This window comes from Balaenoptera ricei, chromosome 19 (genome assembly GCF_028023285.1).
Source record: "Balaenoptera ricei isolate mBalRic1 chromosome 19, mBalRic1.hap2, whole genome shotgun sequence".
Lineage (NCBI taxonomy): Eukaryota > Metazoa > Chordata > Mammalia > Artiodactyla > Balaenopteridae > Balaenoptera > Balaenoptera ricei.
The window spans coordinates 27725887-27740276 of NC_082657.1; the positions used below are offsets into that span (position 1 = coordinate 27725887).

Here is a 14390-nt window from a genome sequence, read left to right on the forward strand (position 1 = left end):
TAGAGTGGTGGAAGCCAGTGGGGTCTAGGGCAACATAGATGTTACAGCAAATCTCAACAAGGAAGAGAAAGCAGCTGCCCTAGGATAGGTGTGAAAACTGTAAGTACAGCTGCAGGAAATATTAGTGCCCTTCATTGTTACTATGTTTCAAATACTGTACTTGACACTTTGTTCTCCCTGAATCCTCAGGATTCTCCGAAATATTGGAAACCACCTAAATGTTATCAAAATAAACATGCCTTGAATAAATTATGGCACATCCATATAATGTAATGTCTTTCAGCCATGATTTTTTAAACTAGGTAGATCTATACTGGCAAAGGAAGGTATCAGTGGGATACTTTTCTGTGATAATAAACACATTTGAAAACTTACCTATCTATTGCAATAGACTAAACTCAAGGATGGGCACTGGGTTGTATTCATCTTGTAATATCAGGGTCTAGCGTGGATTCTTGTATGTCTTAACTATTGGTCAAATGAATGAGTGCATACATGCTTATAAAATGGAGAGCACTAGTACCACACTGGGCTTGAGTATGTGTGTGTGTGTGTGTGTGTGTGTGCGTGTGCACGTGTGTACTCTGTGAACCTAAAAGCGGAAAATATTATAATATTATTAAGGAAAATACCATTCAGAAATAGAAGGTATTAATTATTATTAGGCAGTTTTCAGAGAGACTTCATTGGTTTAGACAGTAATTTTGGTGATTTGAAGAAAATTATGAAAATAGAGAAAAGATAGTTCCAACTTTGTCAGTGAAAGGAAGAAAATTGTTGGGGTGGGACTGGCCATGCACAATTCTTTCTGTGGGTGGAAATGGGGTGAAGCGTCCCGCTTGGGCTGGGGTTAAAGGCCTGAGCTCATTATGGTAGATGGTTTGTGAACTGGAACTTTCCGAAATGCTGACTTTTCAAATGAAAGTGTTCTTCAACCATCGAATAGTCCCCTAATCAGATGCTCACTATGATTCAACATGTGTAGTGGGCATTTTAGATCCGAGTGCTCTGTCATACAAATAGAAACAACGTTGTCTTAAACAGGCCTGTGATTCAAAACGAAGAAACCAATTTACCAGTTAGGATCTGTAAGCTGCCTTATTTATTGTTAGTGGAATAACATCTGCATTCTAATATATGTATTCACTTGCTTTTTATTTAAAAACTCTAATTGCCCTGAAGATTATAGATAATGGCCCACTCTAAGGTTACTTCTTTTGATGAATGGGAGATTTCATCCAAGAAAAATAAAGCTTAATGTTTTCATTTGTTAGAAATCTTGATGAGACTCTGAATAGTTACTTTTTCTCATCCTTTTGAGTAACATCAACTTTTAAAGTCTTTTTCTAATAAAAATAGAATTTATAGCATTTTTAATGTCTATTTATTTCTGTGAGGTTGTTCCATCATATTTTTCCTTATATATTCATTTAAATCACATTGAAGACTGCCTGAAATGGCATTTTCACGATGATTCTGGGAACCATCCTTTGACTGTATGTTATTTACTGCTGATATATGTATTCCGGTGTTTCTTGCCTTCTATCATACATAAATTCTACTGGCATATTGAATACCATAGAGAGGAACTGACTGATAGTAAATCAAATGTTTTACAGCATACTATTGGGAATGTTGGATTCATTACTATGAAGAAATTATATTTGATCACAATTTTCAGAGCTTCCTAATACTGTAATTTATTGGTGCTTCTTAATGTTCTGTATTAGTTATATACAAGCTCAAAATTGGATTCATTTTAGCAATGCATAATATATGCTATAGTGAATCTTTTCCACACACACAAAAAGTAGCAAATATCCAACACTATGTTTGATTAGAACTATTAAGCCCAACAGCTTGTATTTAACTAACACAGTGGTAATTATATAGTCAATTGGGTAGTTCATTCTCTACCGTAGAAGCTATATATTAGAATAAAGCTATTTTGATGTATCAGGTGCCAAAGGAAAATTGGCTAACAAGAAAGGGAATAACTTTATGTGGTGAAGATGTCAAATGAACAGTTTTAACTCACAGTCATTTTTTTAGAGAATACGTAAGTTAGGTTTTTATTTTTAGTTCCCACTCTTCCCTTCATAGTTAAATGATGGAAAATGACTCTCGGTCCCCAAACTACTCTTATGCATCATTCAAAATAGCCCTGACAGGCTAGCCCCTCCGGTAGTGGTGAGATTTATGGCTTTCCATTCCTTGGTGTTCCATTACTCTGTCTACACCATCAAATTGATTAGTAGGCAGTGGAGAGCAAGGAAAGAGAGGCAACTGCTTAGAGCCAGCTGGTGTCCATCATCTTAATGAACTGCTTAGAGATGGTTAATATTGTCCTTGATTCTCATTATAGTTGATGATGATCAGATCTTTTAAAATGTTTCCCCCCTCCCTTTTTCTGTATTACAGGGCCCACTGGAAAATGATTTGGTTGTTTATGTAGCGCTCATAGCAGAAAGCCAACGGTATGAAATCCAGATGGGTGGCGTGTTCTTTTGATGGGGAGGGAAGGGGGCTGATTGCTTTAGGCTTATAATATTGAGTGTGGTGGTAGAAATTAACTTCATAGACCCCTTCACAGGGTTTCAAGGATGTCACTAATGTCACTTTAAGTGCCAGAATAACATTCTTTTCATGTTTAAAAATAATTTTGTTTTAGTTGGTGTTAATATTAATTAAAGTCTGTGACCAGTGCCAGTGTTGCCTGGTGTGTAGTTTTGAGAAATTAATGCAAACAGATTATGGGGATCCCCCAAGTTAGTGCCTACCTCTCTGCCAGCCCCCAAAGCTCACAGCTGATGCTTTGTGAAGAACCCAAGAGGGCTCTGGATTCCAGTGCAGATGACATATTGCTGACATTAACAAATGAATAATGTGCTCCAAACTAGCATAGTCTTTCCCCTTTTCTCCTCCTCCTTCACCATTGTCCATATAAATGCATTACTGAAAATGTCTCTTTTTTTCCCTGTGTTTTTTAGCCTTCAAGTTTTCCTCAACACATATGGTATTCAGACTCAAACTCCTCAACAGGTAGAACCCATTCAGATCTGGGCCCAGCAGGAGCTTGTGAAAGTAAGTGATTCTGCTTCTTTACTGTCTCCTTTGTGTAGGTACTAGAGCATGATGATTAGACTTAGTTTATTGTCAAGAAGTGTATTTAAAAATCCAATTCTAAGATAGGGTCATTGATCCAAAGTCTTTCTGATTAAGCTGAGAGACCCACTTTATCGGACACTGTTACTTACTGAAACACAACTGCATTGTGTGTGCATTATATTCATAGGTCTTGTTGATTTCTGCTCCTTGCTAAAGTCTATTACTAACCTGGACTGACCACTTAAATAACAAATCAGCCTTAATTTTAGTAGTGGTGTATAAAATTAACCTTTACATTTGATTTATTTTCCCTTTTATTAACTATCAAAGAAATCTTCTCACCTAAATATTATTGGTAATAACTACTTCCCTTTTTCTCTTGCCTTACTATTTGGAGTCTGAAGTAATTCCTACCCTCTTTGGTTTGCTAGGTCTCAAAATAGTTATAAAGTGACATCTGAATTTATCTTTGATGCAGTTACATACCTATTGGATTGGATTAAAAGATGACTTCTGAGGCCTTTTGTATGCACTGCCCTGCAGCATATGCCTGAGTTTAGGAATATTACTGCTCATTAGGGATGGGAAATTGTTGATCTCCACTAATTATTTTTAAACCACTGTTTTTATTTGGTAATCATTAAAAACAGTACAGGAACAAAGTCTGCAGTGTTTGGTGGAAATGTTTAGAATAGTCTCTCTCAAGTGATCAAGATTAAGTCAGTTAAGTTGATAAAAATGTTTTTGATTAAAACCTTGATGTTACAACAAAGAATAAAAGCTCAGAGAAGTGAGGTGCACGTTGCAGGGAAAATGCAAGGCCCCAGAGTTGTTGCTAATCAGACTGGACCTCATGCATTGGCAACAAAACCAGAACCTGGGTGTTAGGTCACCCAGAGCACCAGCTCTTCAAAAGTCCTTAACAAATTAGAGCTCTTTTCTCCCCCTCGATTAAAGAGACATGGCTAAAAATGCAAGGAACCCTGGAGTAGGTAACACTTTAAAATCACACTAAGAAGTAAATGATGGAAAGCTAGATTTATTTCATTGTAGAAGAGGCTAAATGAGGCCAAGAGGGAAGTAAGGATCCACAAGGCAAGGAGAGGAGGAGAAAATCTAAGGTTGTAACACTGTGCACTTATCATTCAGGTGCAGGCTGTATTTGCTGATACACTTTCATGGCCTCTCACTGAAAGCTCCAGAGAATGGTAACAAAGGTTATTATTCTTTGACAAACATGCTTTCAAAACAAATTAACCTGAATCTGTTTCTTCAGGCCTAATGTATATTAGCACCTCTTTCTGGTAGCATCTGTACTCTACCAGACAACATTCAGTCAAGATTTAAAAGACCAACATGGCTCCAAATAACTTGAATGTGGCATTTTATTCATTCATTCATCAGTAACACCTGCTCTGTGCAGAGTACTGTGTGGGGCACACAGATAAAATGACTCTGTCCCTGTTCTCAGTCGGTGACCTCTGGGTCTGTTGGGATGACAGAAAAAATAGTTAATGACAATCCACTTTGATCAGTGCTATGATAGCTGTTAGTACAAGGTGCTGAGGAGTCACAGAGGTGGTAGGAAGCATTCTGTTACAAAGTGAAGACTTATAACAGGTCCTGACTTATTTTATACTTTGTTGTTTTAAAAATGGCATTAACGCATGATTTACAATTTGGGTGTGTGTTGTGGCTGAAAAGACAGATTTGTGACCAGGAGCCCAGCTTCTCTGTGCACGTGTCAGGATGGAAAATTCTCTGTGGCTACAGCCTCTGTGTTTCAAGCTAGCTGCATTTTGGGATTCACCCTCTAAGATATACTGCCGACTACACTGCTTCTTATAGTCTACCTTTTAAAAGTGAAAATGTTCCCTCAAATCTTAGTTAATACACATACTCTTATGCCAATGGCTGCTTATTCTCTTCTGAGAAGTTGCACCCTCCTTCAGCCCACTGAAGAGGGTGTGAGGGCAGACAGCTGAGGGCAAGGCTTTCACTGTGTGTGGTTAATGTTTCATAATGTGGTAACTGTGGTTTGATTTGCCTCATGGGAGATCTGAATACAGTGCAGATCTAGAATGAAGTATTTCTGTACTTCCAGGTGGTTTGGTCCCTGCTATGTGTTTCAGTGCATTAAATGGTGTGAATGTGTAGGGACGGTATTATCTGTACCCTAGAATTCAGGGAACATTCTGCATCTGATTACTTAATTGTCATAGACCTCTACCATGGTTCAGAAAGTTAAAGAAAATGCTTTTACTGTAATAGAGTAGTATTTAAAGATTTCCTTTAAATCTACCTAGATCAGTACATTTTAACTTGTGCATGGTTGATTAATATAATCATTTGCCTAAAAGAAGAAATCTAAAGTAGTTTAGACATAAATATTAATTTAAGGGAAAGTGGACTCCATCTAGTGCTGTGCACTGTAGTTTCAGTGTAGCTAAACAATGCTATATAATGCTAATAGAGTACTTTTTCTAGCCAGTGGACTTTGTCTAAAACCACTGCTGTTCCAGAATTAATATGCACAGCACATGTGGCTCAGGAGGACATTCACTTGCTCCCTCATTCATCCATCAAGTATTTCCTGAGCACCAGTTGAATGCTAGGCACAGTGCCAACTCAGGGGGTGCTATTTTCTAGGAACATTCAATGCAGAAGGAGAAGGAGACAGAGCTAACTCTGACATACATGTGTGCACCATGGCAGAATGAACAGAGAGCTCTGGTGATGACATTAATTTTGTATACGTTGAGGTTGATATTTGAAATCAGTTCAAATAATAATCAGATTGTGTAGAGACAGTTGGTTTGATTTTCCATTAGGTTAGATTTCTACCTCTCATCAGATACAAAAATAACTTCCAGACAGATTAAAGATTTAAATATTTTTTTAATGATTTAGATATAAAATCACTAAAAAAGATAGAACAGTTTACAACTGTTGTGAGGGGAAGTCCATTCTTAGAGTAACACTAGTGCCAAAAAGCGATTAAGGAAGTGATTGACAGATTTAACTAAATATAGTTGAAGGTAGCATAAACAACTGGCACATCAAAGGTGCTTGTGAAATTTCCTAGCAGAAAAATGTTTAGATTGAAATACCAAATGCTGAAGTGATGTTTGAACTACTATGCAGTCATTCTCACATTTCATAACAACATTGAAGATGAGCAAATTGAGTAAAATATTTGATAAAACGGTAATATTCTTAACATACCAAGATCTTTTACAAATGAAAAAGAATGGCAAATGCCCAGTAGACAGGGGAAAAAAGGAAAAAGTGCATAGAACATACAAATAGCTATTAAATATATGGGAAAATGGTCCACCACAAAATATTTGAATACAGTTGTTTAAAACTAAAATGAAATGTCATTGTGACTCAAGAGAATGACAAAAATGGCCTATGCACGTTAATGTCGATGTAATTGGTCCATTATTTCTGGAGGGTGACCAACCTGGCAGTATGTTTGAAAGAGAATGTATATTCTCTTTGATCCATCAAGTCTAAGAAATTATCCTGCAGAAGTAACAGTATACTGTCCAAAGTTGGTTACAGAATTAGTTTTGAAATAACAAAAAATTGGGAGCTACCTTCATCAGGGGATCCATGTTAAATAGGGTAGGGAGACTTCTTGATTGGATTAAGTGCTCGGTTCTGGCACTGATTAACTTCCTAGTTCATTCCAAGTTTATCTGTTTTTACTTTGTAGAAAAACAATATTAAGTTTAAAAAAATGGAACACCAGATTATATAGTATATGAACCCATTTATGTAAATATATATACATAGATGTGTGTGTGTGATATGGGTATTTATCTATGCACTGTTAAAAATCTGTAACCCTATCTTATGCTTCTGGTGTTTCTTAGGGATCACACAATAAATTACACTCCTTTTAACACATACCAAAGTGAAATGGTTGTTGCCTAAGGGGTTACGAGAGTAACAGGACCATTCACTTGTAGCATATGGATTAAATTTTTCATAAAATTCATATAATCGGAAAAATCAGTAAAGACATTTCCATGTTGGTGGGAAATACTTGAAGGTGGGAATCTGGTTGAAGTTATGTGGCCCTGTTTTTTAAAACTTTAAAGAGCCAAAATTTTTATCACAGAGGAAGCATTTGTTTCTCTGTGTGCTTGTATGAATCAGATAGAGCCATGCAAGTTATAAATTCATGACATGACAGTGTAAGAACAATGTCAAATTTTAGAGTGTTGCTAAATGGATCTGCAAAAGTTTTGCTCTCGAATCTCCCAGTGCCCCAAAATCTAAGTTGATGTCATTAGCTGGCTTGTTTTCCTTCAAGTCCATTGAATCAAGTTTCCCTGGCCTCTTTTTCTCTGGAGAAATCAGAAATTAGCAGGGCATTAGTCGAGGGGGGAAAAGGGGGCAAAAAAGGAAAAGCATGAATTTTTGTCTGGCTCTGATTTACACATTTGTGTCTTACAGGCTTATTTCCATCTGGGGATCAATGAAAAATTAGGACTCTGCGGAAGGCCAGATAGGCCCATTGGCTGCCTCGGTACATCAAAGGTGCTCATGAAATTTCCTTGTAGAGCCGTGTTCAGATTGTAATACCACAGACGGGAACGATGTTTGACCTGTTATGCATCCATTCTCACACTTCATCATATACTTGGGCTAATTATCTGAATTGTTATTTTCTACAAGTAAATATCAATAATTAGTTTTGTGTGATACCACGAACTCTTCTAAAAATAGATAAGCATCTCACTGCTCTATTATTTCTGAGCCTTGTAAGACACCTGATTACAGTAGTATTCACTCAAACGGAGGCTTTTTCCCTTATAGTAGAGGTGGACTACTTTATTAGCATACTGAGTCAATCAAGAAGCTGTACCTCCTTAATATTATATAGATTTTATAAGATTATTTTGTTTGCTTATTCAGAATTAAACATCAGTTTTAATTTTTATTAGGACTTGTAGTACTGTACCTTTGCCTGTGGTCTGTTTTATTTATTTATTTATTTATTTATTTATTTATTTATTTATATTTTTTTCTTTTTTTTTTTAAATTTATCCCTTACAGATTTATCGCATTCTAGGAAAGACTGTGGTTTGTTACCCTATCATCTTTGACCTAAGTGATTTCTACATGTCTCAAGATGTTTTACTGTTGATAGATGACATAAAGGTAGCTTCAGAACACCTTTGAATTGAAACGGGATGACATTGTTTCTAGTGATTTCTATCGTATGTTGTTAAATTAAGTGTTCCTGGGTCTATGATACTGGGTTAATACAGTATCAAATATGAAAGTAAAACAACATCTGCATAACTTTGGGGAGTTAAATTACTTGCAGCATTAGAATAATAGATGTATTCTGTTTTATATAAAGTTGTATGACTTTACTTGTCTACCTTCTACAAATGGAATGAAAGGATATATACTGTAGTTGTAAAAGCAGAGGGGGAACTGCTTTGGAAACCATGTTCATACGACAGTAAGTTTATTCCTTTTTGAACAAAAGTTGAGTTACCAAAGTGATTTTATCTATGAAGAATTTCAAGTAAAACCTCACCTAACTCATTATACCCACTCAGTTAAAATCTCCTCCACTCCCTTTTCCATTTGCAGAGTAGAAAAGCTTAGGGCCATGGCCCAGAGCATGAAGTCTGGAGCCAGATTTCATTTGTTAAAATCTTGACTCTACTGTTTACCAGCTCTGTGATCTTGGGCAAGTTAGTTAACTTCTCTGTGTCCCTGTTTTCTCATCTGTATAACTGAATAGGGCTGTCCTGAGGATTAGGAGTTCATATATGCAAAGCCCTCAGAATAGTGCCTGCCACGTAGTGAAGTGTTATGTATGTCTTTGATGGGATGATGATGATGATGATGATGATGATAATGATAATAGAAATTGAGTCAAATAAAGAACTCTTCATGTTTCCAATGGTCTGTATAGATTCACCCCAATCTCTTCTACCTGCTGTAATATAAATCTACAGTAACGTGGAGTGAGAATTAATCTTCTGGATGATAACCCTGGGTTGATTTTCCTTCCCTGGGACCATTCTCGAACTGTGTTTATTAGGCCTCAAAAAAAAGGGGGGGGGGGTGCAGCCTTAAAACATGTGTGATCTGACTATTTTTAAGAACGAAGTTTAAAATCAAAATGGTTTCTAGCTTAACTTGTATGTATTAGAACATTTCTACCCCTAAGTAGTCTGTCTTATCCAGGGTTTGATTGTGAATTATCTTGATATAGAAGAGTTTTGTTGGCTCTTTGCCACTAATGGTTAAACATCCTGATCAGCTCAGATACTGTGCCATTACATCCTGCCTCATTCTTATGTTTTAATAGAATGCACTACAGTTTATTAAGCAATACTGGAAAATGCATGGACATCCACTTTTCCTTGTTCTCATCCGGGAAGACAATATAAGGTAGGTGGATGAAAAAGCTGAGGTGCATGCATCTCATCACCGTTAACACTGTGAACCCTTTGGAAGCAGGGCCTCCTTGTATTTTTATAGCCATCTCAGTGTGTGACAGAGTGTTTTGCGTATGTAAAGGGTACTTAGTACTAGATTATTAATTTCTCATTCTGTTGTTAATATGCACATTTTGTTTATCTGTTTATATTTTTCAGAGGTAGCCGATTCAATCCCATATTAGATATGCTGGCAGCTTTTAAGAAAGGAGTGGTTGGAGGAGTCAAAGTTCATGTTGATCGTCTACAGGTAGTCTTCTGAATTTCAGTGTTTCTGTTTCCAGCACAATTAATCCACAGATACAGCTATGTTTCTTAATTATATTCTGTGGAAGGTTTTTGTCTGAAGGTTTTATTCTCTGTCTACCTTCCCGTTCCTATTGTCATCACCCCATTTATCTGATCCCTCCAATCTGATGCTTGAGCAATTGCAGTGGTTTCCCACCAGAATTTCAGACTTTAAGAGATCATCTCTGACCTCAGTTTTGCATTTGAGGAAGCTGGGGTCCAGAGTAGTGAAGTGACCTGCTGTATAATCTGAGGTTCTTTGACTCCCTGGTCCAGTGCTCTGTTCCCTACCACACAGTGACATCCAACCTGGAGATAATCCTTGTTCCATTCAGAATTTTACAGCATTATTTTCATAGCTCCTAAATAACAGAAGCCCTTTGTGGTTCCCTATAACCATAGCAGCCTCTCTGCCCACTGTTATCTCCTACTAAACATTCTTTCTGCTTCAGCCAATACAGATTACTTACTGTGTTCTCAGCTTTGTGAGGTTCTGCCCCTTTCTGCTCGCTCCATTTCCTCTGCCTGGAGTAGCTTCCCTTCTTTCAACATCACTGGGCTTTGAAGTCTTACCAAACTTTAAAGACCAGTTCTGCAGAATCACTCAGACCAGAAATGATACTTTTCTTTTTTAATATCCTTTTATGACCTTTAACATAAACTATTCAAATTGTAGTCCATTATCGACTTATTTCCTTTAAAAAGTTGTGATCATTCCATAGTCTTTTATGTAGTAGATACTCAATATTGAGTAAGAAAGAGGAAAATTTATAAAGAGGGACCTATGTAAGTAATATGGTAAATGGCATGTTTACATAATCATTCAATGGTGCTTGTATTGGCTTGGCCACAAAGTTCATTCAGGTTTTTCCATAAGATGTTACAGAAACGAACTTTTTGGCCAACCTAATATTTTGCATACTTGATTGATTTTTACCTAAGTTTTTATCTTTTCCCCTTATTTTTTATTGTTTTGTCCTTTTTGTAATGCTTCATGGGGCAATTTCTTTGTTATTTATCATGTAGCTCCTCTGTTGAGTTTTGTGTTTTGGCTATCATGTTTTTAATTTTCCCTTTCATAGTATCTTGTCCTTTTTTTTCCTGGGTATTATATTTTGTCTTATCCTTCTGAGAACATTAACTAGAGAGCTTTGGAAATGTTTCCTTTCTACATTATCTCTTTAAGGTTTTTTTTCTCTGTTTTGGGGGGCTCAGTCTTTCATGTTGGAGACATTTGTCAGATGTCTGGTAATCTTTAGCTAGCCCTTCATTTTTAAGAGTGAAAGAATAAAAAGTTCATTGGAAGCTGCGTGTTAGGGAACAAGGATCGTTGTCATGATGAATTTACTTGTAAGGTAGTCCGGTGGCAAAGGCCCTTTTTGCTGGGGAAACCCAGGTGCCAATATCTGGAGATTTTTTTCTCCTCTGCTCTTCAGTTTCCCCAGAAAATAAACATCTAGCCTTCTGCTTGAAGGACATACATTTTGCTTCCATGTCCTGAGAGCAGGGTTGGGGAGGGGAGCCAGGGATGTTGCACTGTGCTGTATATTATCAGAAACATCTCTCATTGGGACAGCTGTTTCACAAGTTGTCTCTCTCTACTGATGCAGATTCAGAAGACAATAAAATAGTACATTATCAAATTGTCCAGGATACTTACAACAGCACAGATTGTTTTCACGTAGACAGCACAAGTGGCTTAATTCTGACAGCACAGATGCTGGACCACGAGTTCATGCAACACTGCACTTTGAAAGTCAGAGCAACGGATAATGGCTTCCCATCACTAAGCAGCGAGGTCTTTGTTTATATCTACATCTTGGACATAAATGACAGCTCTCCAATTTTTAATCAGCTCATTTATGAGTCTTTCACTTAATCCATTGTTTAATCTTTTTATCTTCTGCTCTCTGCTGTGCCCTATACATACCCTTGAGTACAGAATCTTAACCAGAGAATAAGCCTCTTTCCATCTTGTAAACCTGAAACTCTATACCCATTAAACAACCCCTCATACCCCCATACCAACCTTTGTCTTCTCTTTAATATAGTAAATAAAAATGGCACCTATGTAACTTCTCTGGGATTTTATTTCAGGCCCTTCCAAATGTCCTTAGCCTATGGTCCACAATCTCTCTCATCACTGGGCCTCAGCGTCACTTCCTAGCTGCATCACCCAGGACATGTCTTCATGCAGTTCATTCCCAGCCCTGCTTTCTACTCCCCAAGTATACTGAGTACTTTCAAAATCTTTAATGAAATTTATTTTTGTTTTCCTGCTCATGCTGTTACTGTATTCTAGAATTGCCTTTTTCTTTTTTTCCTTCTAAGTCATACTTTAATTTTATAACTTAGGTCAATGTCACCTCTTTAGCAAAGTCTCCAAGACTGGAATTAATTTCTCCTTCCAGTGTGTTTCTGTGGCATTTTCCTTGAGCTTTGCTGTAGCTCTTATTTTAGGTATGGCTAGGTTCTTGTGTCTGCTTCTCTGTGTCGATTGAAAACTCTATCAGACCAGGCTTTACTCATCTCTGCATTCCCAGAGTACTCTGCTCACTACTGTTCTCTCTGTAACAAGTATGTAAATATTGGTTCATTGATTCAACAAATGTTTACCAAGTGCCCTCTCTAGGCAGCAGAGATATAATGGTGAAAAAAATATATAAGGTCCCTGATCTCATGAGACTTATTCTAGTAGGGGAGCAGAACCAAAAATAAAGCCAGATAGGGGGCAGAATAATGGGGTGGAGTACAGTCTTGGGTGGTATGTTCAGTTGGAAAAGGCCTGGTGGGATATAATTGAATATCACTGAGCAGGATACCTTTTTGAATACTATATTGCATTTGACACATATGTATCAATATTAAGTTATTTAATTACCATCGAACCAAGGTATTAATGCCTAGCAAATTAATTACAATATTTTTTATAAAACTAATTCAGCCAATATTTTATAATACCTATACATGGAGTATAACCTTTAAAAATTATGACTCACTATATTGTATACCTGTAACATATAATATTGTACATCAACTATACTTCAATTAAAAAAAAAAAAAAACTAATTCAGGAGGCTGTGCAACCAACTGAATTTTTTAAATTGAAAGCTCTAAAGCTTATTAATGGAATGGAATCTAGAACTTGTCTGTTAGTTCAGATTAAACGTTTACTTTATGAGCTGAATTAAGGTGGGTAGGCTAATAAAAATAGAAAATATTAAATCAAAATTATTTTTCTTATGTTTCCAGTATTGGCTATCAGCTTTGAGAGTTAAAAATTCTTGACTCTTTTTTTTTCATAACCCACATTACAATCCATTACCAAATCCAATTTTCCCTACCCTCAGATTACATCCAGAATCTAACCACTTCCCTTCACCTCTAGCACTAACATCATGGTCCAAGCTGCATCATCTGTCACCTAGATTTTTATAGTAGTCTCCTAAATTCCTATTGGCCATAACACAATTATTAGCTTCTTCCTACTCTACCTGGTCATAGGGCAGTTAGATTATGTCACACATCATAAGCCTCTAATGACCTCCTCTCTCACACTAAGTGAAAACCAGAGTTCTTCCAATAGTGATGCCCATGGTCTGGACCTTCTTCTCTGACCTCATCTCCTACCATTCTCCCCTATCTACTCTACTCAGCCACACTGTCCTCCTTACTACTCCTAAAACATACCCAGCAGGCTCCTGCCTCAGGACCTTTACACTTGCTGTTCACTCTTTCCTCAGATCCATATTGTTGACTGCAGTGCTTCCTTCAGTCTCTACTTACGTGTCACCCTATTAGAGAAGTCTTTTCTAATCACCTATAAAATGGCAAACCTGCCTCTTCCCTCTTCTCTGCCTCAGCATTCCCCATCCCCTGCCTTTCTCATTTCAACTTTGCACTTATCATCTGACATAGCATACTTAGGGGTTTTTTTTTGGTTTTTTGTTCTTTTTAAACATCTTTATTAGAGTATAATTGCTTTACAATGGTGTGTTAGTTTCTGCTTTATAACAAACTGAATCAGTTATACATATACATATGTCCCCATATCTCTTCCTTCTTGTGTCTCCCTCCCTCCCACCCTCCCTATCCCACCCCTCTAGGTGGTCACAAAGCACCGAGCTGATCTCCCTGTGCTCTGCAGCTGCTTCCCACTAGCTAGCTATTTTACGTTTGGTAGTGTATATATGTCCATGCCACTCTCTCACTTTGTCCCAGCTTACCCTTCCCCCTCCCCATGTCCTCAAGTCCATTCTCTAGTAGGTCTGTGTCTTTATTCCCGTCTTGCTCCCAGGTTCTTCATGACCTTTTTTTTTTTAGATTCCATATATATGTGTTAGCATACAGTATTTGTTTTTCTCTTTCTGACTTACTTCACTCTGTATGACAGACTCTAGGTCCATCCACCTCACTACAAATAACTCAATTTCATTTCTTTTTATGGCTGAGTAATATTCCATTGTATATATGTGACACATCTTCTTTATCCATTCATCTCTCGATGGACACTTAGGT

The 14390-nt window shown here is 37.1% G+C and overlaps 1 protein-coding gene across 3 annotated transcripts in view; it reads left to right on the plus strand.

The window, feature by feature from the left end:
• The window catches only part of PHKB (phosphorylase kinase regulatory subunit beta), a 198863-nt gene that overhangs the window by 145393 nt on the left and 39080 nt on the right, over positions 1–14390 (plus strand). For all 3 annotated transcript variants that reach the window (XM_059906033.1, XM_059906034.1, XM_059906035.1), the window contains 6 exons: positions 2422–2477; positions 2991–3084; positions 7576–7659; positions 8179–8283; positions 9455–9537; positions 9744–9834. In XM_059906033.1, coding sequence (XP_059762016.1) covers positions 2422–2477; positions 2991–3084; positions 7576–7659; positions 8179–8283; positions 9455–9537; positions 9744–9834 — 513 coding nt within the window. The remainder of the gene's footprint in view (positions 1–2421; positions 2478–2990; positions 3085–7575; positions 7660–8178; positions 8284–9454; positions 9538–9743; positions 9835–14390) is intronic.